Source organism: Sebastes umbrosus, chromosome 2 (genome assembly GCF_015220745.1).
Source record: "Sebastes umbrosus isolate fSebUmb1 chromosome 2, fSebUmb1.pri, whole genome shotgun sequence".
NCBI classification, from domain to species: domain Eukaryota; kingdom Metazoa; phylum Chordata; class Actinopteri; order Perciformes; family Sebastidae; genus Sebastes; species Sebastes umbrosus.
The window spans coordinates 1,711,101-1,736,863 of record NC_051270.1 but is presented as its reverse complement, the minus strand read 5'-3'; the positions used below and the strand labels follow the sequence as shown (position 1 = coordinate 1,736,863).

Here is a 25,763-nt window from a genome sequence, read left to right as displayed (position 1 = left end):
CTGTCATTTAGAGTTTTGATTTTTAATTTTGAGTCTTTCGGTCAGTTAAATGTTCAACATTTTGGAACTGGTTGCACCTTTTCAAAGTTCAAAACAGTTATAATATAAATATTAGGTGATTCACATGGAACAGGGTTGCACACAACACAAACCAGTTATTACATAGAGATTAGTAGTTCCTAAATACAAACGTGATAAATTTACGAACAACTGGTGCAACCAAATCCAGATCCCAACTACAACGTTCGGCTGCAGAATGCTCGGCACTATGAAACAACGAGGTGCTAAATTACAAGCAAAGTTATCTAAAACATTCATGAACAAAGCAGATACCTGTACATCCAACAAAGTCCAAGACCCATGAATTATGCACCATATATGAACACATTAAAATGCATGATCGAGTACAAAAGATGCAACTAAAGCTGATTACATTTGTTGCCAAATGTTTAAAGAAAAGCATCTTGCTTCTCCCATGAGGTAGACTGAAGCTGAAATAAACCGGTTAGTAAGTACAAAACAAACAAACAAAGTCCACACCTTCACATAAAGGAAGTTGGTTGCAAACAACTTCTGATTGGAAGCAGTGCAACTTCTCAACTCAGGCTTGATTGACATCGTGCAGTTCAAGGTGCACTGGAGGAAAATCTGGCGTACCACAGAGTTTTGGTAAAACAGCACCGATTAAAAGTAAAAGCTAAATCGTAAACCACAAAGCGTGGATCAAAGATTATAAAAACATTTTAGTGAAGTTCTCCACGGGTTGAGATCAATCTGAAATAAAGTGCAGGTGAAATGTTCACTGATAAAATATAAAGTTCTCCTCAAGGATGGCTGAGCAGAGCAGCCGCCATGGTCTTGATGGTGGACGACTTCAGCTGAGGAAGGAGGCTGATCTTCATCAGCTTGCTGCTCGAGTACTTGTTCCTGACGGCCTGCAGAAGAACAACATTATTTAGTTTCATAGAACACTAAATCAGAAGTTATCGTGCTTTCTGTCCTTCAACTCACCTGGAATTTTGTCTTCCCGTCGTTCACCATCACAACGTTTTTGGCAACATGCTGCATGATCGGCTTCAGGTGGGCCGCGTCGTAAGTGGAGTAGTGCTGCTGTGTGGGAGACTGGGACCAGACAGACCAGTTAAAGAGCAGCAAAGAGGAAAAGGACTCATTGAACCGGATGTTTCTTTAGTTGATTCCATCAGACTCACCCACGGCAGCTCGTCCAGCAGCAGCTGGGAGAGACACAGCGACGCAGCAGCGATCTCAGAGGGCCGGTAGTGCACCATGTCGTAGTCCAGGAGGGTCAACTCCATCAGGTACTTGGCCAGCGTGTGTCGCTCTACATCAGACTGAGACACAAACATCCATTGAGAATGCTGGTGGACACTTGAAGTCCTTTTCCGTCAAAGCACGGCATTCAAACACATCTTAATACACAATCTGTCCAGACCTGGCAAATAAGGATGCAATTTTCTTCATTCAATTGATGAAAGCTTATAAAACCAGCAAGCATGTCTCCCCGAGAATGGATTATTTAAACCAACAGCGAGGCGTTTCTCAGCTGTAAACAAAAAATCATTTCATTATTTTGGTCATAAAAACAATTTTTTCCACTCAAACCTTGCTGCTCTTGCTCCGTTGGTATTTAACAAACAGCCAAATAGTGCAGAGGAACTCACAGTCTGTTCACAGCAGCTGAAGTCTACATATGGAAATGTAGGTGCATTTTGTTGGCTGATCAGTTTTACATATAAGGGAAGAAAACCTGCAGCTCTTTATGCAACCAGGTCAAACTGAAAACAGTGAACTGATGAGCAGACTTGTAGCCCCACCTCAGCACATCACTGATCAATGCAACTCAACATTAACTCATGCAAATACTCACACTGGCCACCTTGGAGGCCCGTCTGAGGAAGTGTAACGGAAGAGGACGTCCGAGCTCGAAGTTGAGGGTCCTCAGAACCAGCTGCTCCATCTCCAGAATCTGAGCCTTTGTGAAGGCGTCGTCTGTGATGTAGGCAAAGTCTCCGACCTCTGGAGCGTACATCTCCTCGTATTTACAGGCCACCAGCATGGCCGTCACACCGACCAGCTGCAGCTTCCTGCGAGAGACCGGCTGGACCTGCAGCACACAGCGGGGGAAACGTTGTTACACAGCTCACAGAAACACAAAGAGAAAAGAGCGTTTAGACGGTTGTTACCTGGAGAAAACGATCCAGGACGGCGACCGTGAGGTACAGAGTCTCCTGCAGCAGCTGGAACCTGGAGTGGACCTGGACCAGCCAGTCCACCAGAAGAGCTCGCATGCGTTCAGTGATTTCATAACCCTGCATGTAGTTGGCTCGTACGGCCTGCTGCACCTGTGGAGACAGACGGTGATGTAACAACAACACGATGCAGGGTGAGAGCAGAGAGTCTGGCTGCTGGAGGGGATACGTTACCTCCAGGTCGTGGAGATAATTATAGATATCTTTGACGTAGTCGGAGCAGAGCTGCGGCAGGTCAGAGTCCTGCTCGTCGACGTCCTGCACGGTGAGCAGCACCTCAGAGAAAGCATGGCACAGTTCCTTCTCCTCCTTCATGGACACGTCAGCAGACTCCTCTGGAACTGGAGGGAGAGGATCTGCAGGAGCCGGGACCTGGACTACCGGCTGCACCTCCTGCACTTTCAGGACAGGTTTAGCTTTCTGGGCACCAGATGGTTTGGCTGATGCTTTGGTTGGTCCCGTCCTCTGAGGAAACAAGTCAATACAGTTTTATTCAGAAATGGGTACTCATTAAGAGTTAGGGGCTGTAAGGCAGGTTAGATCTGAAGAAATGAAACATGTTTAACTGTTTTTTTACTTTTTGAAGTCAAGTTGGAGAAAACAAACTAGGTTACTTAAAGGAGCAATATGTAGCACTGACAGCTAGTGTCCACCTGTGTCCAGGTGTGTTTGTGGTTATTATCTGATTACAGGTGAAACAACTCATACTACAGATAAAGGAGGTGTAAGACAACATGGAGAGTTATTGAACCATTAATATCATCCTCATCATCATGTTACCTTTGTGTTCCTCATCATCATCATCATGTTACCTTTGTGTTCCTCATCATCATCATCATCATGTTACCTTTGTGTTCCTCATCATCATCATCATCATCCTCATCTTCATCATGTTACCTTTGAGTTCATCATCATCATCATCATCATCTTCATCATGTTACCTTTGAGTTCATCATCATCATCATCATCATCTTCATCATGTTACCTTTGAGTTCATCATCATCATCATCATCATCATCCTCATCTTCATCATGTTACCTTTGAGTTCATCATCATCATCATCATCATCTTCATCATGTTACCTTTGTGTTCATCCTCATCTTCATCATCATCTTCATCATGTTACCTTTGAGTTCATCATCATCATCATCATCATCTTCATCATGTTACCTTTGAGTTCCTCATCATCATCATCATCTTCATCATGTTACCTTTGTGTTCATCATCATCATCATCATCATCATCATCATGTTACCTTTGAGTTCCTCATCATCATCATCATCATCATCTTCATCATGTTACCTTTGAGTTCATCATCATCATCATCATCATCTTCATCATGTTACCTTTGAGTTCCTCATCATCATCATCATCTTCATCATGTTACCTTTGTGTTCATCCTCATCTTCATCATCATCTTCATCATGTTACCTTTGAGTTCATCATCATCATCATCATCATCTTCATCATGTTACCTTTGAGTTCCTCATCATCATCATCATCTTCATCATGTTACCTTTGAGTTCATCATCATCATCATCATCATCTTCATCATGTTACCTTTGAGTTCATCATCATCATCATCTTCATCATGTTACCTTTGAGTTCATCATCATCATCATCATGTTACCTTTGTGTTCCTCATCATCATCATCTTCATCATGTTACCTTTGTGTTCATCATCATCATCATCATCATCATCTTCATCATGTTACCTTTGAGTTCATCATCATCATCATCATCATGTTACCTTTGTGTTCATCATCATCATCATCATCATCATCTTCATCATGTTACCTTTGAGTTCCTCATCATCATCTTCATCATGTTACCTTTGAGTTCATCATCATCATCATCATCATGTTACCTTTGAGTTCATCATCATCATCATCATCATCATGTTACCTTTGTGTTCCTCATCATCATCATCTTCATCATGTTACCTTTGTGTTCATCATCATCATCATCATCATCATCTTCATCATGTTACCTTTGAGTTGACTGCTGCTGCAGGAAAGTTGGTGATCTCTCCGAGAGCAGCTCTCCTCTGACCTGCTGAGCTTTTACTCATCTTCATCTTCATCTTCACCTGGTTCTCTGGCAGCTGAGAGCACAGGAGAGGAAACACAACTCAGGAATAGAGTCTGGTGTTCAGAGTCACAGAAAGCCCAGCAGGGAGCAGAAGCTATCGAAGCTAGCAGCAGTAACACAGACATGACTTCAGTTAACTCACCACAGCACGAACTTCAACAGACCACATGTTGAACAGCAACGAGGTCAAACTGAGCCTTAAAGAAACAGCGAGGTGGTTTATCTTCAGCAGCAGGTTTGATCCGGTAACACCGAGGAGGAGTTCTGACTTCTGCAGGTAAACAACGAGGAGACGAGCAGCTTTCAAATACAGACCCCTGCAATCTGATTGGTTACTGCTCTGGGAGGACGCTCATGATTGGCTGACAGCCGATGAGGTCAGAGGTCGAATAATAATAACACAGTATTATTCTTTTTATTATTAATGTTAGGAAAATATTAATAATAATAATAATGATATTGTAAATATAACAATAATAATAATAATAATAATAATGTAGTTAAATTATTATAAATAAAAGTTTACAGCATATATATATATATATATATATATATATATATATATATATATATATATATATATATACATCTTTTTCCATATTTCCATATTTATATTATTGTATTGTATATTCTTCTAAGAATCCTTTTTATTTAAAACTTTAAATTAATGAAATACCAAATCAATTTGATTTCTCTTATTAATTTCTGTTATTACTGTCCAATGAGAGGCCAGTGCCTTATAACATATATATTATTGTTAGGACAATATTAATAATAATAATGATATTGTTAATATAATAATAATAATACTAATAATACTAATAATAATAATAATAATAATAATATTAATAATAATATATAATAATGTAGTTAAATTATTATAAATAAAGGTTTACAGCATAAACTTTTATATATAAATTTCCATATTTACTTATTAATATTATTGTATTGTATATTCTTCTAAGAATCCTTTTTATTTAAAATTTTAAATTAATGAAATACCGAATCAATTTGATTTGTCTAATTAATTCCTGTTTTTATTGTCCAGTGAGAGGCCAGTGCCTTATAACCTTCGAGGTGTTGGAGCTCATTGTGGCTTTAAATAGGCTCAGTAAGTTTATAACCACTAACTCCTGCTGTAGTTTTGACATTACAGAGGAAGGTTGTTTCTGTGTCTTCTGGGTCCATCAGGACTGACAGATGAGCTTCCTTGCTGATCTGAAACGAGGAAAACATCACTTCTGTGCTGCATACGGTACCAAAAATGACTGAATTACCTTTTTTGTTACAACTGAAAAACACACAAAGAATGTTAAAAAAGCACCCCCTTATTATCAAGTCTCAAAAAGTCACAATAATAAAACTTGGAAAACCTAAATAGGGGGTTTTGCAGCAGAACATACAGTAAATTACCATGTTTGAAATAAAGAAACCTCACACATATAAAGTGTATTGTCCCTTTTTTCAGGTTCACAAAACCTGCACAAAATGCACTTTATTAGCAGAGTAAAACCACATGTAGATCTTCAACATTGAAAACTGAAACTAATTTATATGGGAAGAGTCATCATCATCAAATGTGACTTATTGGGCTCAGCACAGGCCTGCTGATGGTGTAGCAAACGAAACGGCCCTCTCCGCTGAGGGTGTGGCATGAACTTTGGTGCTTTATTTAATAAAATCAAGTATTTTCAAGGACACTCATTTAATGTTTCAACGTTGTAATTCCTGTGTTTCCTACTCAGTGATGCATCACATACTGTAGATGCCACCTGTATAAAGTGCAGCAGGTGTTTTAAACTGCAGAACGAGCTGTGATCTGGATTTTAAGAAGACCTTCATATGTACATTTCCCATTAACCAGTAGGCCCTAAACCTGCAGCTGTTTCCTATCTGCTTAGAGGAGAAAAAACTACATAATTAATAGAGTCATGAAATATGAAATAATTGGAGAAAAACCTCTACCTGCTGCTGTTGGAGCATTTAATAAGATTGTGCATTAAGATCACTAAATGGCTGCATCAGCATAAATCTATACGTCCCATTTGGACAACAGATGGACAGAATTACAAACAAATTCTGTCCAAGTCTGGATGTCTTTTATTTGAGTAACAATCCATCAATTTATTAATCTTTATTTATAACATCTTGCCAATGTTTTTTTTTTTTTAAGGATGAATCAACATCCCTGAAGTCTCAAGAGTTTACAAGAATGACCAGTTTCATTTCTTCAAAAGGAAAGTAACGCTCACTGCCTCTCCATCTGAGCATCTCCTCATCTGAAAGCATTACTGCAGCTCTGCCTTCACACAACCATGACATTGTGATACACAAACACAGTAGAAAAACACATGACCCTGATGGACGGCTGAGTAATAAAAAGCTCCTCGAGGGTTTAAGAAGTTCCCCAGAATGATGAGAAAAACAGCTGCACAGATTTAAACCATAAGTCTGGTAATATTATATATTTTACTTTTTGTCAACAATGAAAAAAAACAAAAGCAACAATGAATTGACCCTACAAACAACAAGTGTCTCATATATCTTATTCCTCTGTGGCATAGTAGAGCTCCATTGTATTAATCCACCTCTGAAAATAGTCCCCGACAAATGCACTATTTCCACCTGTTTGTTTGATAAGAACTACCATCTTTTGTAAAGTAAGAACCAAAGGTGACATGGTAGGAGAAGACAGAAAGATTCATTTTGGTCTTTTCATAGGATTCAATGACAAAAATAATCTATAGAACATCAGCTGCTGTACCCTTCAAGACTGTACAAATCAGTAAACTTATAGAAGATGTAACTGAAACGAGGAATGACCCCAAAACACTGGAAAAAAAAGTGTTGACTTACCCTAAAATATCTTTCATACAGTAGCTGTTAAATATCAGTGAGAACAGAAACTTGTATGACAGCTCTTACAGTATAGCAGTGTGAAGTAATCAGCATCACGTTCAGCCTATTATTCACTAAATGAGTCTTATGATAGTGGAACACTGCAGATGACAGCATGCATCACTCTTTATTTGTGCATTGCATCAAATATCACAAATTAAATACCAACACGTGTTATTTTAAATTCATAATCAGCCGATATCGATTTGCATTTAGAAGCACAACAGGCAACTAACCTCACTGAAGGAGATTCTTTTATTATATAAAAAAAGTTCATGATACTTTTTATTCAGTTGCTAATTTAAACAGTTGTATAAAGAGACACAATCCTAGGAAATAAAAACACCACAAGAATGCCAACTCCACAGGGGATGAAACTATCGCAGTAAAACCACGGCCTACATTTTTAAAGGCGCCTTCTAGAGCTGCAACAATCAGTCAATTGATCGGATCACAAGAAATTAATCTGCAACTATTTTGGATCATCAATTAATCGTCATTTTTCAAGCACAAGTGCGAAACATTTGCTTGTTCCAGCTTCTCATCTGATATATGACGGTAAACTGAATATCTTTGTTTTTTTTTTGGACTGTTAGTCAAATAAAAACAAGCATTTTGAAAACATCTCCTTCCTTGAGTTGTGGGAAATTATAACATGCATTTTTCACCATTTCATTTTCACATAATCATTAGTTGTAGTGCCTTTAGCTAATCCCGATCTCCAAATAAAGACACAGACAAGTGACAAATATATGGAGAAACATAACAAATGCAGATGTTTCATACAGAGTTCACTGAAGGGCTCGATGAGCATGAAAATGATGTGATTCACATGCGGAGGCCTTCAGTCTCCACATCTCAACCCAACACTTATCGGAGGTCATCGAAGCACCAAATGAGGCCAAAAATCTGCAACTAATGTTTATTTTCATCGTCGATTAATCTATTGATTATTTTCCCAATTAATCGATTAGTTGTTTGGTCTTTAAAATGTCAGAAAAGTGTTTCCCAAAGCCCAAGATGACGTCTTCAAATGTCTTGTTTTGTCCACAACTCAAAAGATATTCAGTTTACTGTCACAGAGGAGTAAAGAAACCAGAAAATATTCACATTGAAGAAGCTGCAATCAGAGAATTTAGACTTTTTCCTTCTTAAAAATGACTCAAACAGATTAATCAATTGTCAAAATAGTTGGCGATTCATTTAATAGTTAACAACTAATTGATTAATCGTTGCAGCTCTAGTTCAGAGACTTGGAGAATCTATGACATGAAGCACTGAAGGAGTTTTTTTAAGATAAATCCTCTGAACACTCACGCAGGTGTTTTCAGTTAATGTGATCAGACTCTGCTCAGGACTGTGTGGGCGTGTTCAGACTAAATGAGTGACATCATCACACCTTTATCATTCTTATTGGTGGATGAAAATCAAACCTCCAGCCACCTTCCACCTGAGCAGAGGTCTAATCAGAGAGAATAACTGGAAACACCTGTGGTGTGTGTTCAGAGGCTTTAATGCGTTACCCATCTGTACATACTGTAGGTGTGTCCTAATTCCCTACATGTCTTTAATCCTTTAACTTGGGCAGTGTTACAGAGTTTCAATGAAAAACATCACTAATATATAAAACATGTGGAGACAGAGTAGCAGAGGGATAATGAGTTAACACTCTCCTGGTTCTTTCCCCCCCCGTCATCTTGAGACATTATGAATGGACTGATGCTGGTTCTACCGTGTTGTTTTCTGATCCGATATCAGATAAAGAGGAGACAAACGATGAGCCAGCATCTCTGGCCTGAACATTTATTCTGTAGAGCGGAGGGTTCGGACAGTTTGCAAACACAATCAGTTGCCATTTTGGTTCATCTGAAGATACTCGTTGTGCAGTTTCTCCTGGGCCTCGTAGAGCTTTCGCAGCTTCTTGGCTTGACCTTTGCTCAGCTCCTTTCCTTCAGCATCATGAGTGGGGAAACCCTGCAGACAGCAACAGAGAAACAAGTCTTAACCGCAAATAGACCCCGCTGTCCTATCACGTTGATATCAAATCATGATATAAGTGTGAATGTGTAAATTCTCCTCAATCTCAACCTTGGAAAAGCAACGTAGTCAAGCATTAAATATTTCATTTGTATTTACCGTTTCATCGAATTTGGAATACTTGTCGGTTTCAGTGCGAAACATCTCACATGGAGGGACCTTCATCTTCGCCAGTTTAGCCATCTGAAAGAATAAAAGACACGACGAGTAAGTGAACATTTCATTATCAGAGAAACTAAACGTCTCCATGCGGAACCATCTCAGTGACCTCTTGCTCTTGTTTCTTCCTGGCAGCTTCTTCCTTCTTCTGTTTCTTCTCTTCTTCCATCTGTGACAGAAAAGCTCTTATTAGGATTTTACTACAGAAACAAGTCTTGCTTTTCTTTTTGTGTGAAACAGAAACTGGTGGAATCGACCTTTTGACCTGTTATTGACTATGGAGATGTGTTGTATATGAATGCTTCTGCTCGTTGTCTTCATGCTGGATAGCGTGTATCACGGGTCACTGAGATTCATGACAAACTGTCCTTCTTTTACTCACCATTGTGTACTCTACTCTAAAGTGAATTGGTCATCCTTATGTGTCGTTGGTATGTGTTTATCTACAAAAGCATTCTGGGTATAATTCCTTCTTACTTGTCTTCACTTTTAAAAAGGAAAACTGGAAGTCATAATCTGAGTTCTATGGACATTTTGCAATTTGTTGTTCCCAAAGTACGAACTGAATTGGGAAAAAAAAGCTTTTAGGTTTTTGGCACCTGATGCTTAGAATAATGTACAATCTGGTCTTCAACTTGCCTTGAATGAGTTTAAAGCTCTGGTGAAATCGCTGCAGTCCAGGTCGTCTGTGTGTGAATGTTTTGTATGAGTAAGTTTAAATGTTGTTAATTTATGTGTTGTCTGATTTTACTATACTTTTACTATAACTGTGTTGCTGCTATCTTGGCCAGGTCTCCCGTGTAAAAGAGATTTTTTATCTCAATGGGACTAACCTGGTTAAATAAAGGAAAAAATAAAATAAAATGAATATGGGTACATTTCCTCCCTCACCTGCTTCTTCTCCTCTCGCTCCTTCAGTAGAGTCTCCTTGTCCACCAGTTTCATCACGGTGGGCAGGCCTGTAAACACAGTCACTGTTTCATCAAGAGGCATTCTCACCGTGGGACCAGAAGCACTTTGATTCACAGTATTACTGTGTCCATCCTTGTTCTTTAATCTTTTGAATCACGTCTTGGATGCCAGAATCGCTTATTTTAACAAAATAACCAACTCTCACAAATCCTGAAGTGATGTGCATGAAAACTAAAAGATAATATTCTTGTTTGTTTTTATTTTAGAGGACAGAATATTGAGGTTGTCAGCTCTGTTACCTTCATGATCTTCCAGTCGGACTCCCAGCTCCGGTAACGTATCGTCACGGACGACATCACACAGCTGCAGCAACGCCGTCACTAAATGAGATTAAAAAAAAGACTTTAATTAGGCCCAGAAGAAGAAAGTTAAAATTGTTACGATATTATGATCTAACACTAACATGATATTACAAGCAGAGGTGAAAAGGAGAACAGAACTATTAGCATCTTTTTGGACTCTCAAATATAAAATACAAGTTCTTACCTTTCTGCTCTCGGGCAATTTTGCGGACTCCCTCTCTGAAGTCTGACAACACCGTGAGGTACGGCATCACGGTGCTCTCCAGCTGCAAACACAGCAGAGACAATATTTTACTGTATGTCGCTTTAAATATACGCAGCATGAAAATAAAAATATGTGCATTAAGTATTTGGAGTTTTTTTGGGGGGGGGGAATTTGATTTGATAAAACATCATCTAAAATTGAAACGAAAGACATTTAGTCATTCAGTAGAAGGAAAGACTAAAAAACTGGGTGAGGCCACTGAGGTAAAGGGAGCTTAAGATTGATTCTTTAGAAAATGATTAATAAGCAGTTTATTATCATGAAATAATAATCACATTTTCCACAACAATAAAAACAAAGAAAAGTGTCTCTTTACTTACATCGATGCTCTGACTTTGTCCTCCCACTGGGAACCCGACGGGCTCCGATCCTTCAATGGCGCCAAATATCTAAAAGACAAAAAGCTTCATTTCAGTCGGTTCAATGTTCGACGCTTTCACTGCTCGTATAACACAAGAAGTCTTATCTTTTAAGTCAGGGAACATGACGAAATAAGTCATTCATTTAAGGCTCAGTCTAACAAGCTTCACGACTGAACTCAAGACTCAATGCTTTATTGCCATATCAACACGGTTGATTTGTCTTAGTGAGCTCAATTAAAGACAGAAAAAGACAAAAAATAGTAAAGCACTCACTCATAAAGCAAATAAAATATTAAACAAAGTAGATAGCTAATATCCACACCCCTAAAATAACCATTAAACAAATGGGTAAAATAAAATCCACCAGAGATAAAACACCAGTAGCACCAACACACGACCCACTAGATACATTAAATTAAACATATTTCACCTCGATTACAATATCAATTTATTATGTTACTCACTCCAATTAAATTAAATAATTGACTCAATTCAAATAACAATGTGTCTGAATATAAAATGAATATATACTGAACAAAAATATTTTATTTTTTTAACTATTTTTCACGAGTTGAAATTAAAGATCTTTAAAGACTTTTTCTTTGCACATAAAGAACTTATTTCTCTCAAATTTTAGGTCAAAAATTAGTTTAAATCCGTGTCAGTGAGCTGTATTGGTTCTGCTTTAATGATCAGCTGGATGATAAAAACAGTAGCAGTAGAAAATGTGCTCACCTTCAGCATGCTGGTGAGATACGCGGCGATGCTTTCCACCAGCATGCGGTTGGGCTTCAGCTTGGCGCTCTTCCTGCTGGCGATGTAGGTGTTGCTCTGGCCGACTAGCACTCTCATCTCCTCCATGGCGGTGCGAGTGTCCACGTTGTCGCACAGAGCCTCGTGGACGGCCGACTTCCTGTCGTAGAAACTGGACAACACAGGTAACCATTTGGCTTTTAGTCGTTTTTACTGGTTCAAAGTGTGCAGATGAGTCCCGAGACAGTGATCGGACAGGTACAGTAGGTTTTCTTTTTGTATAAAGCACATGCATCTGAAGGACTTTGGATGTCTCAAGCTTGTGTTTTTTAAGGCAAGTTACTTTGAAGTTAATTACTCATCTGGGAAAATGTCTCACCTGTTGTTGAGCTCCATCTCGGCTGCCTCCCACTTCTCATACCGCCCGGTGATATCAGACGGAGCGCGCAGTATGTCTTTCACATTCAGGAAGAACTCCTGTTACATGAAAAGAGCAGAAAACAGCAGATTAATAAAAAACAGATCCTCAAGATTTATTCCACCTCTAAACTAAAAGGCCCATTTGTCATGTCGTCAACTTACATTCATGAACTTCTCGTACTGGACGGCTGACTCCATAGTGTTGGAGGAGTAGTCCAGGGTGTCTTTCCAGGAATGCATCAAGAAAGCCAGACGGAGCTGACGAGCTGCAGGAGGACGAAAAGACAACAACAATTTCTACTGCTGTCATTTATCTGACGCAGCAACAAAACACCTGTTACAGATGTGCTCTCTGCTGAACTTAAAGGGAGTGTAACATTAGACTGAATGAGCTCGACTCACCTGTGTTCTTCGCCAAAGCGTCTTTAATAGTGATGAAATTTTTCAGCGATTTGGACATCTTGCAGCCAGCGATCGTCAGGTGTCCGGTGTGCAGGAAGTATCTGACCCAGTAATCGTTCTCAAAGAAAGCCTGCGAGGAAAACAACCAGTGGTGGTCAAACTCTTTTAAGTTCTCTTTGACTGGAAGTGACTTTAAATACATCACAGTTAATCATCTTTAAATACGTTTATTTTATTTGGGTGAGTTAAAGTACTCAAAAGACAAATCATTGTCAATAACCAACTTTGCTTTTGTACCTCAGACTGAGCCAACTCGTTGTCGTGATGGGGGAATCGAAGATCAAACCCTCCACCGTGGATGTCCATGGACTCTCCCAGGATGGAGCCAGCCATGGCCGAGCATTCAATATGCCAGCCCGGCCTTCCCTGTTACAATAATCAAATATTCAAGAGAACAACAATAATCAATGTTGCATCAAAGGTTCCTCATTTTCTACTTCCTGGAGCAAACCTCCATCTATCACCCCACTGTGGAAGATATATATCAGTTTAGCAACAACACAACTCTCACCTTCCCCCACGGAGAGTCCCAGGACGGCTCTCCGGGCTTGGAGGCTTTCCACAAGGCAAAGTCGTTGGGGGACTTTTTCTCACTTAATCGGTCAGCAGAGATGCTCAGGTCTCCTGCAGGGCCACACAAGATGCAGAAAAGAACAACATGACCATAGTAACTGACTTATAATGATAGTTATACAGTCACAAAGAGACATCCATCTTCAGCATTCATGTTAACGTGTAAGATTTGAATATTTCAGACTTTGGCGACTCTTAGTGGTGGAATCTAAGAGGACTTTTTCTACAAACACAAAGTTATGGGGGACGGAACCTGCCAAAATCAAAAATAATTTAATAAATAAATAAATGACTCGATAAATAAATAAATCTGTCATTAAATGTAGCAAAAATAATATTAAAAATAAATGTTTTGTGTTTGTTTTTTAAATTTTACCTTTTATTTATTTATGTATTTATTTTTGCATTTATTTTTTATTTATTTATTTATTCATTTTTGCATGTATTATTTATCTATGTATTTATTTTTGCATTTGTTTTGTATTTATTTTATATTTATTTTTAAATGTGTGTATTTATTAATGTATTTATATTTCTGCACAATTTTCCTTTTCCTTTTTCACACCTTATTTATTTCCCCCAACTTATTTATTTCTTTATTCTTTTCTTTATGCATTTCTGGCTCATTATGCAAATAAGGGGACTGTAACTCAATGTCTGTCATCATGGGGTTAGCTAAAAGGTGTCTAGCAAATTAAACTTAAAACAGAAATATCAATTTATATCACATTTTATCAATCAATTAATGGCTACATTTTGTTTTAATATTGTTTTTGCTACATTTAATGACATATTCATTCATTTATTTATTTATCGAGTCCTTTATGTATTTATTCATTTATTTTTGATTTTGGCAGGTTCCGTCCTCCATACAAACTTGTGCCATCAGAATAATTTGAAAGCTGCTATAAATCAGTAAAAAAACAAAAACAGTTGTGGTAGTTGAAATGTGTTAATATCTACCTTCTCCCTCTTGTAGAGCTTTCTGATCTCCGACCGCCTCCGGCACCAGTTTGGCGTACGAGTGCTTCGGATTGGTGTCAAACTTGGAGGTGTTAAAGTACACAGAACCGTTTGATTCATACCTGCAAACAATCAGAAAACTACATTATTAAAACTACACTGTTAATAACTGACGATGTGGGTGTAATATGAAGTGTTTCCTCACCCGTAACCGTTTGAGACAACCGTCTTCACAAACTCCACAATCTCAGGGACGTATTCACTGACTCGAGTGAGGACGTCCGGAGGAAGAACCTGGTGATGATGAAGACAATTAATGCACAATAACAACAATATACACTATTAAGGCCATAAGTATCCAAAATTGTTGCCGCAAAGTTGGAAGAACTATAGTCTAAAATATGCTGATGCATTAAGATTCCTTTTAAGAGGAACAGATGAGCTGAGCCCAAACCAAAGACAGGGTCGTCCACATACTTGTGTATATTTATATTTAAAGGTACAGTGTGTAGGATTTGGCGGCATCTAGTGGTGTGATTGCAGATTACAACCAGCTGAGTACCCCTCTGCTCAATCCTCCCCTTTCAAGACTGCGGTAATGTGAGCCGCCGAGTGCAAAACCGAGGTAACGCCTTTCGCCTCGCTTTTGTTTGGTCACCAAATAATTTAATTTCTCCCTCTTGTGATGCTTTTATTGTGTAATTTTGTCTGAAAATAGAAAACGGTTCTTTGTGCTTCTACTCACGTTCAGGGCCTCCATGTCTTTGTGGTACTCTCCCTCCCAGTAATTAGGCAGAATGGAGAAGATTGAATTCTCTGTGACTTGACTTCCAAACTGATGGTCCAACCACGCAGACAGCAAGTCCTTGGAGCTCTCCAGCAGCACCTGGGAAGGATTGGTTTGTACTTTGTACTTTATTTTTTTATTTTATTGGCACACACATACGACTCCATAAAATCCAAATAATGAAAAAAAAATAAGAAATGTGACAGGAGAGGTCAAGAGGCCATGGGCTTACAGATCTCCCCTCTACTAAAGAAGAAAAACAATAAATGACAACAAAAAGCACACAAAAATGAGCAGAAAAATAAAAAAAATACTACTATTTACTAAAACGGTTTATTACTGCTACTACTAAAAAAATACAGCGAACAAGAAAGAAGAGTAAAAAATAAATAAATAAATATATATATGTATATATACATATATAAATATAAATATATATGTATATATAAATATATATATGTATATATGACAATTAATAATTAGTCATCATGAATTAAATGTGATAGTAAGTCATATATGAAGTAAATTAATTTCTCTTGCTACTTAATATTATATTATTTGAATATTTTTTGAATATACTCAATACTCTTATTATATGACTATTTACTTTATATATTTTAAGATATGTTCAAGTGATGGACTCTTTTTGCAATCGCCAGAAATACTTCTAGACCACGACCGTCTCTTAAAGCAACAGTTCGACATTTAAGGAAATAAAACTTGTTCAATATCTCACTGAAAGACAGGTGAGAAGATTTCCTGGCAACTGATTGTCGTAGTTTTTTTTGTACGGACTAAGTTAACAAGATAATGTTTCCTGTCTTTGTTAGCTGGCTGCTGATGATAGTTTCATATTTAGCGTACAGACACAAGATTTTTCTATCTGTATTCCCCAAAACTTCAAACTAGTCCTTTAATCTAAGTCGCAAAAGTGAAAAGATGAATCACAAAGAGATGGTGAATTACTATTCACATGTGGCTCTACAGTAAGTGACTGAAATCTTACCTGTGCCAGAGGTTGTGCGACCTCGTGGGCTGCTTTGCCCTCCATCGCTGCCTGCAGGGGCTTCAGAGCGGCAGTAACAGCAGCGTCCAGACGCTCCAACATCTGCTTCTTATCTGGGTCCGTCGTTGTAGCCAAGTGGGCCTGAAAGGGCTGAACATTAACACACACACATGATGATGAGGGTTAAAGTGAAAAGACAGAAAGCTTCAGGTTATCTGACATTTTAAAGTAGAATCTGTAAATTATACAATCATTGTAATTCATTCATTTATTTTTCTGTTTAGTAGTTTATTTGTGTAGTTAATAGTTCAATAAACATTTTATTTATAATGAATCACAGAAGCTCTTCTTCTTATATCGAAGGCTGATTGAGAGTCTGGTCTCACCCCTCTGGCGCTCAGCACATCCTGCAGTATCTGAGCAGCTGGTGGCTGCTTCTCCTTGTACTGGTCCAGGAGGTGGTTCTGCCGGGCCCTTTTAATGATCTGAGAGGAAGAAACACCAACAGAAAGCCAGAATAACGGTAAACATAATGACTCAGGCGCTTAAAGGGACAGTTCAGGTGTTCTGAAGTGGGGTCGTATGAGGTACTTTGTGTGTCCACAAACATTTGGTGAATTAAGAAGTGTTTGTTTGTCGTCTTGTATTAAATACTGTTGTACTATTGGCACAAAATATTTTTCATTTCAAGATGAAAGACTATTGATTATTAATTTTATCTTAGAAGATAAAACTGCAAATAGGCAAAGAAACATAAATGATAGTATACCAAAATAAATCAAAGTTCCTTCTTCAGCTTTCTGGAAAACATAAATGATTACCAGAGATAGATTTGTATATATTAAGGACAGATCTAAAAAAATATATGTCAAGTCAATTTATTCATTTAATTAAAAATAAAAATAGAGTGCAAACCGGTGAAGAATAAACCTTCCCTAAGTCCCACTCACTTTGTCGTCGATGTCTGTGATGTTCATGCAGTAGAGGACGTCGTACTTGAAGTAGTCCTTCAGTATCCTTCGCAGAATATCGAAGGATATGTAGGATCTGTACAAAGAGACCGATTAGAAAATGAACCAGATTACACCAGAACAAACATGAAGTAAAGGATGAAGGATGAAACTGACATCTTGAATAGTTTTTACTGTGACGTGTTTACCTGGCGTGTCCCATGTGTGAGGCATCGTACACCGTCGGTCCGCAGCAGTACCACGTTACCTGGTTCCCTTTCTGGGGAACAAACGGCTCCTAAAACAGGAAGATCAGAGAAGAAATCAAACAACAATTAAAAAAAGAATAAAGTGTATCTGATGTAACTGTGATAAAAAAGAAAAATACAGCGTTAAGTTGCAATCAGACGATTTACAGCCTGTGATAGTTTGACAGTTTTAAGTCTCCTGACGTGAGATGGGAGGATTGTTCCACATCAAAAAAAAAAACCCCAATACATTTTCAGTTTCAGTTTTTGCGTTGCAGCTCTACTTTCATTTCATTGAAATTTCCTTTTACAACGACGATTACATATGTAATTGTATTTCAATTATTTCTGATTAATAAAACAACGTACAGTTTTGCAAGACTTTCCAAAGCATCAATGCAGAACACAGCTACAAGGCCACAAACGGCGTTTTTGCATGTTGCAAAGTCATTTCCTGTCATAGAAGCGGTCACTGCATCGGCTCTTCAGTATGACCTTATAAAGGATCTTTTAACAGAAGAACAAACTGATAACCTTCCTCTACCCTTTTTTACAAATAACCAGCATAACTGATAGATAGTTTCACTTTGTAAATCCCTATCACAAACATCAGAAGATCTGAAATGCCCGTGCCGAGCAGGGGACAGATAAAGATCCTGAAGTTTTACTTTCCGACTGATATTGAAGTAAATGATAAATTATTGCTCAAATAAAATGTATGGGAACGTTAAAACTTAAAAGAAAAACTTAGAAGAACGCAGCATGTTCAATAGTACTGTCAATAACAAATGAAATGGGGAAAAACAATGTGCATCCTAATTTATAATCCCAGGTGCTTCTCTGTGCTCCGTCTTTGTTAGGAAGTTTACTCTTTCTGAGATCATTTATGAACCACAAAGAACACAATGACTGAAGGATTTAATATTAGCCTCCTCCTCCTCCTCTCTACCTTTGCTCTCGTCAGGCTGTTGTAGAGTCGAAGTTGGGGAACATCTGTTCCTGCTGGAGGAGACCAAGTGGGCTGAACCCGCTTTCCTTTCACTGAAATAAAAAAAGAACATTTTAACATAAATATTTTATACATGAATTGCCAGTTTTAAAATGTGTTCAGCTGTCCTTCATGCTTTACACAAACAATTTAAAGCCACTATGTGTTCAGTAGGATTTAACTGTACCTATTGTCACTTGGATTGTCTCATTTGTCAACAGACAAAAACGTTAACTATGTTTTGAATGATGTTAATTCTACACACGTGGCTTAAAATTGAATACATGTTATCAATAGAGATTAGTTGCCTCGTGCAACAAATAGAGAACACAGAACAAAAGAAAGTTAATGTGGGTCTGAAGTTTTTCCCTCTTGTATCAGTAACAAACCGTTATTGTGATTTAAGGCTGCAACCAATTATTATTTTCATTATCAATTACTCATTTGGTCTGTAAAATATCAGAAAATAGTGATAAAGGCCCACTGCAACTTCTAAGAATGCAAGTTGACGTATTCAAAGTCGCTTGTTTTATGCGACTAACAGTCCCAAACTCAGTGATATTAAATTTACTATCATAAAAAAATGAAGAAAAGCTGCAAATATTCACATTTGAGAGGCTGGAACCAGTGAATGTTTGCTTCGAAAATATTCTAAACAATAAACTGAAACTGTTGTGGATCATTTTCTGCTATTATCAATTAATAGACTTATTATTTCAGCTCTACTGTGACCAAAAGTATCCACAATGACGTGCAACAAAAGGAAAGTTACCCAGAAGTTATTTTCCTTAAACTGAATTCTTAAAAATAGAAATCTAATTTAAGACAGAGCACAACTAGTAAATTAAAGTTATATTTGCTTTATAACCCAGACTGCATCTAACCTTTAAATCACAAAATAACAAAAACATTTTGTACTCAGACTAATGCATCAAAATACATTGCTGTTATTATTATTATTTTTTTTAAGTATGAGTCATTCTGAATGTAAAACCTTGAAGGAGATCGTCATTGTCGTGGAGAAAACTGTAAAGCATTAAAGATTTCCTGATAAATGAACGAAGCTGTAGATTCAAATGTCTTCTTCTCCAAAGTAAACACATCACTGAACAGGAAAAGAATTAACCATCTTCAGGTCTGCTAATTTAAACTAAAAAGGTGCCCCAACAAGTGCAATTTGTATCATTATGCTTATTTGCTAAGCTCTAATAATTAGTAAAACAATACAACAATAGCTCAAAGTGTGAGAAATGATCAGAACACAATGAACATAAATATAAACAACACTTTTGTTTTCACTCCCATTTTTCACAAGTTGAAATTAAAGATCTAAGACTTTTTCTCTGCACATAAAAGGCTTATTTCTCTTAAATTTTAGGTTACAAATTTGGTTAAAATCCGTGTTAGTGAGCACTTCTCCTTCCTTTGCCAAGATAACCCATCCACCTGACAGGTGTAGTGTATCAAAATGCTGACTAAACAGCATCATTATTACACAGGTGTGCGTAACACTGGTCACAATAAAAGGACTCTATAAATGTGCAGTTTTATCACACAACACAATGCAACAGATGCTGACTGCAGGAATGTCCACCAGATCTAGGGCTGGGCAATATATATTGATATTATATCGATATCATGATATGAGACTGGATAGAGGAAGTGTTGTTTTTCCTGGTTTTAAAGGCTGCATTGCAGTAAAGTGATGTTATTTTCTGAACTAACCAGACTGTTCTAGCTTTTCCCACTTAGTCATTATATATCCACATTACTGATGATTATTTATCAAAAATCTCATTGTTTAAATATTTTCCCAAAGCGCCAATACCCTACAATATCGTCGCAAAATCAATAGAGATATTTGGTGAAATAAATATCGTGATGCCCTAACCAGAGCTGCCTCTGAGATGAGCGTCCTTGAGACCGTTTGTGCAGAAATGTTTTGGTTGTGTAACTGAACTAACTGTTGCATCAGCTGCCCAGGTGGCTGGTGTCAAACAATCTTGCGGGTAAAGAAGCCGGATGTGGAGGTCCTTGGCTGGCGTGGTTAAACCACGAGGTCTGTGGTTGTGAGGCCGGTGGGATGTACTGCCTGCTAGACATTCAGCATGCCAACAGCACACTGCAAACCTGCAACATCTGTGGCATTGTGTTGTGTGATAAAACTGCACATTTATAGAGTGTCCTTTTATTGTGAGCAGTCTGAGGCACACCTGTGTAATAATGATGCTGTTTAGTCAGCATTTTGATACGCTACACCTGTCAGGTGGAGGGATTATCTTGGCAAAGGAAGGAGAAGTGCTCACTAACACGGATTTAAACAAATTTGTGAAATAAAATTTGAGAGAAATAAGTCTTTTGTGTGCATAGAAAAAGTCTAATTAAAGATCTTTAATTCCAACTGGCAAATAAATGGATGCAAAAACAAAAGTTTTACATTTATATTTTTGTTCAGTGTTTATATCTTATATCAGGAAAATAGACTGCTCATTTGTTTAGTCCTTTAGTCAGATGGACTAAACACAAAAGTGAAGTGAATCATCTCATTCTCAGAGGAAAGCAGCTACACATGTTCAGTTACTGAATATACACGTTAATACCAGGAGGAAAGCGAGCCGTGAAAGCCAAACAGTGCCCAAACACCAAGCGGGGACAGCACACAATATATATAAAATGTTTGTGAACACATGCAGTGAGAGAAATGATATTGAATTTCCTGTAAATGTCACACTTCTGCGAGTGCAGTCAACACCGGGTCTTCTTTGGGTAGGTGTCTGTGGGTTCGTCCCAGCTGCTGACGTTTTGTTTGATCAATGATAAACTGACTCTCTCCTGTGCTCAGCTACATACTGTATGCTGCCATGACAAGAGGAGTGAAAGCTGAAACTGAATTCATTCAAATGCAAAATAATTCTGTGTTCATGCATGTCAGTGTTTGCAGAGGGGAAGATCAATCAAAGCTGCTTTTAGTTGAATCAACAACAATGTTTCCTGCTTTGAGGACCTCAGAAAGCCTCAACATCCCGGCTGGTACACAAGGGACCGCCACCATGTCTAAGCCTGTTCATGCCTTCAGCTGTCTACTCACTGCTGCTCTCAGGGTTGAGGTCCTGCTGCAGGGCTGCTATGTGTCTGTACCAGCGCAGAGCGTGGACGCGTTGTGGATCTGGGGGCCTGTGGAGGCGCTTAAAGGCTTTCTGGTCGGCCTGGGAGGGGCTGAACCCAGCCAGGTAGCTGCGTGAGGTGAGGTAGTCATTCAGGGCCGCTGCCAGCGCGGCCTCCTCATTTATCTGTAGCAAGAAGCCATACTCAAAGGCTGCAGAAACAAGAGGGCAAATGTTCGCAAAGAATTACCGACTAGGGCTGCAACAGCCGGAGAAAACACCAACAACAGCACCACCAGTTTACCAGGGACTCACAGCCAAGACCTGCGGTGTTTAGCAGCAGGTCAGGCAGCACACTTCCAACTCAAATCATGTAACAAAGAAAATTAAACTGAAATCCTACAGAATATATGACACAAACTCCCAGTGTCCCAAAAGAGCAGACTGAATGTAATCCTTCAGACTTTTCTCCTCTCAGTATCATGTTATAACTTCAGAGAAGAGGAGATTTTCAAATGATGCTTCATATGCCAGCGTGGACAGATGTAATACTGCACTCATGACTGAGTATAAGGAGTAGTATTGTTTTATTACAGTACAGATGTTGGCCTTGGTGCTGGATGCACAGTACTCAATGCACGAAACATGAAACAGAAGGAAAATGACTCTAAATGGGATGAGAATGACAAACACATATAAACTAATTAAAAACATTATGATAAATAAGTAAACTAATATATGAAGGTCCAATATGCCAATTAACCTTGATCAATAAATCAGTTTTGCCCCCTGAAGACAATTCTTTATCCTACAGAAAAACAAAGTGTTTTCTATCTGTGCAAAACACTATTCTCAGAAATGACTGAGAGTGAAACTGAAATGGACTGGATGTTTTTCCAAACAGACGAAGTGTGAAACCCAAAAAGCTTTCAATTTATTTTCTCCATCCACGCATGACCACAACTACAGTATATACTAAGACTGAAAGTCAGAAAGAAACAAACACAAAGAGCTGCAGATTAACCACAAAGTGACAGCTTGAAGTAGAAAAGTAGATGGAAAAATGAGACAACACAACTTTCTCTGGATGACCTTGAATGAAAAATTTTCTCCAAAACATAAAATAGAAATGAATATAGTTCTGTGATTTGAAGCAGGGACATACAGTAGAGATAGTCATAGGGAGCTCAGAAAAAGCTGAACTGTGTTTGTTTTCATAGGTTGTCTTATTATTATTATGACTTATAAAAACACTACTACTACTACTACTACTACTACCATTAATGATAATAATGATGATAATAACAATATTAACACAAGTGATTTCAAGCGGGTTTCAGGACCTTTGGCACTTAAATAAAATATATATAGAAACAAAGTGAAATTTTCAAACAGAAACTAAACAGATCAAACTAGATGATGCAACTGAGCAAAACTGAAACAAAACAAAAACATATTAAGAATTTATATAATTCAACAAAAACTCAAATTATGTAACAAAAAGGTTAAAACTAAACTGAAATCCTACAGATCATACGACACAAACTCTCAGTGTCCCCAAAGAGCAGACAGCCACATATTTTGCTTTTGACTGAGTATAATCCTTCAGATTATTCTCCTCTCAGTGTCGTGTTATAACTTAAGAGGAGAAGAAGATTTTCAAATGATGTTTCGTATGCTGATGTGTACAGATGTAATACTGCTCTCATGACTGAGTAAAAGGAGAAGTGGTGTTGTTTTCTTACAGTAAAGATGTTGCAACAATAATATTAATACTACTACTAAAAATAATAATACAGTAAAACTACTACTACTACTACTACTACTAATAATACAAATGATTCCAACACAGTCTCAGGACCTATGGTATTTGAACCTTAAATAAAATATATATATATATATATATATATATATATATATATATATATAGGCAAGACAACATAAAAGATCAAACTAGATGATGCAAGAGCAAAAGTGAAAGTAAAAACAAACACATATTAAACATTTCATTTGGATAATTTAACATAAACTAACAGTATTGTTGTTATTATTGTTATTATTATTATTATTATTATTATTATTATTTCCTGTAAATATCTGCAGTCAACTAGGATGTAAAATAACATCTGGCCAGATGTGAATACAGTCATTATTAAAGATGCTGAGCTGCACAACAGTTCAGAATTAATATATTGTCTTCATTTTAGGCCATAGATTACAGTTTTGTGGTTATATCAGCATGTTAAGTCCTGTTGCATTTTATATTTTCTTGATGCAACTGAGCAAAACTGAAACTAAAAAACAAACATATTTAAAATATAACAGATAATTTAACATAAACTAACATTATTATTATTATTGTTATTATTATTATAGTCTTAACCTATTGTACTTGAACCTTAAATAATATATATATATATATATATATATAGGCAAGACAACATAACAGATCAAACTAGATGATGCAAGAGCAAAAGTGAAAGTAAAAACAAACACATATTAAACATTTCATTTGGATAATTTAACATAAACTAACAGTATTGTTGTTATTATTGTTATTATTATTATTATTATTATTATTTCCAGTAAATATCTGCAGTCAACCAGGATGTAAAATAACATCTGGCCAGATGTGAATACAGTCATTATTAAAGATGCTGAGCTGCACAACAGTTCAGAATTAATATATTGTCTTTATTTTAGGCCATAGATTACAGTTTTGTGGTTATGTCAGCATGTTAAGTCCTGTTGCATTTTATATTTTCCTGATGCAACTGAGCAAAACTGAAACTAAAAAACAAACATATTTAAAATATAACAGATAATTTAACATAAACTAACATTATTATTATTATTGTTATTATTATTATAGTCTTAACCTATTGTACTTGAACCTTAAATAATATATATATATATATATATATATATATATAGGCAAGACAACATAACAGATCAAACTAGATGATGCAAGAGCAAAAGTGAAAATAAAAACAAGCACATATTACAATGTAATTTGGATAATTTAACATAAACTAACAGTATTGTTGTTATTATAATAATAATATTAATATCAATATCAACAATAATAATAATAATAACAACCATACTGTTAGTTATCTAGTTACCTGTAAATATCTGCAGTCAACCAGGATGTAAAATAACATCTGGCCAGATGTGAATACAGCCATTATTAAAGATGCTGAGCTGCACAACAGTTCAAAATAAATATATTGTCTTTATTTTAGGCCATAGATTACAGTTTTGTGGTTATATCAGCAGCATGTTATGTCCTGTTATATTTTATATTCTCATAATATTACATGAGGAGCATAAACTGCTGTTAAATGCTCAGCTATAACTAATGTCCATCAGTTCAGGGTCGCCAAACCAAACTCCATTCAACATTTTGACCCAATTATAACACCTGACATTTAGGTTTTCTAAATAAAATACTACTATGTGGAATATGTGAGCCGAATTAAAGAGTGTCTCCTATAAATTCGGCGAAGCTTTTGAGTCTTATTTGTTGACCTGCGTGTCTTTGTGGAAACATTTTGCTCCTTTAACTGTGAGTTTAAATAGACAGATTTTTAAAGGGGGTTCGGCTGGTCAGTCACTCAGCAGGTTACCTTCAGCTAACGAAGCTAACGGTAGAATAACGGCTATGACAGGTCGCATTAAATCATTGTCTTTTCATATGTGTTCAACTAACGTGTCTATGAGGTGAAAAACAATCATTATTAACTGTACCTGTCTCTCCTGAGGTCGACATGTCCGCAGAGCTGGATGTTTGGATGCTGATGCAACAATAACGTGTCCGGAAGAAGAAACCGGGAGCTCTCTCTAGTCATGTGTCGTTACGAACGAGTCGATTCAAAGAGCCGACTCTTTTAACATTTCTTTTTTTCTTTTCTTTAACGGGACTGTTTGTAACTTTTTAGACGTATAAATCTAACGGGTCGCCATTCGGAGTGGTGGGCTCAGGTGCGTTGCGGTTTCTTTGCGTTGTGCTGCGTTGCGTTGCGGTGCGATGCGATGCGATGCGATGCTTCACCGAATTTAAAGGAATCACTCTTTAATTCGGCTCACATATTCCACATAGCAGTATTTTATTTAGAAAACCTGAATGTCAGGTGTTATAATTGGGTCAAAA

At 37.3% G+C, this 25,763-nt stretch overlaps 2 protein-coding genes across 3 annotated transcripts; both read right to left on the bottom strand.

Moving 5' to 3' along the window:
- Positions 1-6: 6 nt before the first annotated feature.
- Positions 7-4,629, bottom strand: LOC119482292 (G2/mitotic-specific cyclin-B2-like). The gene is made up of 8 exons (XM_037759769.1): positions 4,504-4,629; positions 4,261-4,374; positions 2,445-2,735; positions 2,205-2,363; positions 1,889-2,125; positions 1,212-1,352; positions 1,012-1,122; positions 7-935 (listed from the first exon to the last, which is right to left on the bottom strand). The coding sequence occupies exons 1-8, from the start codon at positions 4,528-4,530 to the stop codon at positions 825-827; spliced, it is 1,191 nt and encodes a 396-aa protein (XP_037615697.1). The 5' UTR covers positions 4,531-4,629; the 3' UTR covers positions 7-824.
- Positions 4,630-9,048: 4,419 nt separating this feature from the next.
- Positions 9,049-25,511, bottom strand: cars1 (cysteinyl-tRNA synthetase 1). Of its 2 annotated transcripts, XM_037751767.1 has the most exons (23): positions 25,361-25,504; positions 21,595-21,822; positions 18,468-18,559; positions 17,480-17,568; positions 17,271-17,367; positions 16,707-16,805; positions 16,321-16,470; positions 15,273-15,413; positions 14,733-14,821; positions 14,528-14,649; positions 13,503-13,615; positions 13,229-13,357; positions 12,932-13,061; positions 12,692-12,795; positions 12,489-12,586; positions 12,092-12,281; positions 11,315-11,383; positions 10,914-10,995; positions 10,667-10,747; positions 10,347-10,414; positions 9,565-9,624; positions 9,396-9,479; positions 9,049-9,233 (listed from the first exon to the last, which is right to left on the bottom strand). In XM_037751767.1, exons 1-23 carry the CDS (start codon positions 25,380-25,382, stop codon positions 9,105-9,107), a joined length of 2,466 nt encoding a protein of 821 aa, XP_037607695.1. In that variant the 5' UTR covers positions 25,383-25,504; the 3' UTR covers positions 9,049-9,104. The 2 variants fall into 2 exon arrangements, with proteins under 2 accessions (XP_037607695.1, XP_037607704.1); XM_037751776.1 differs by lacking the exon at positions 21,595-21,822 and having other exon boundaries at positions 25,361-25,511.
- Positions 25,512-25,763: the final 252 nt, after the last annotated feature.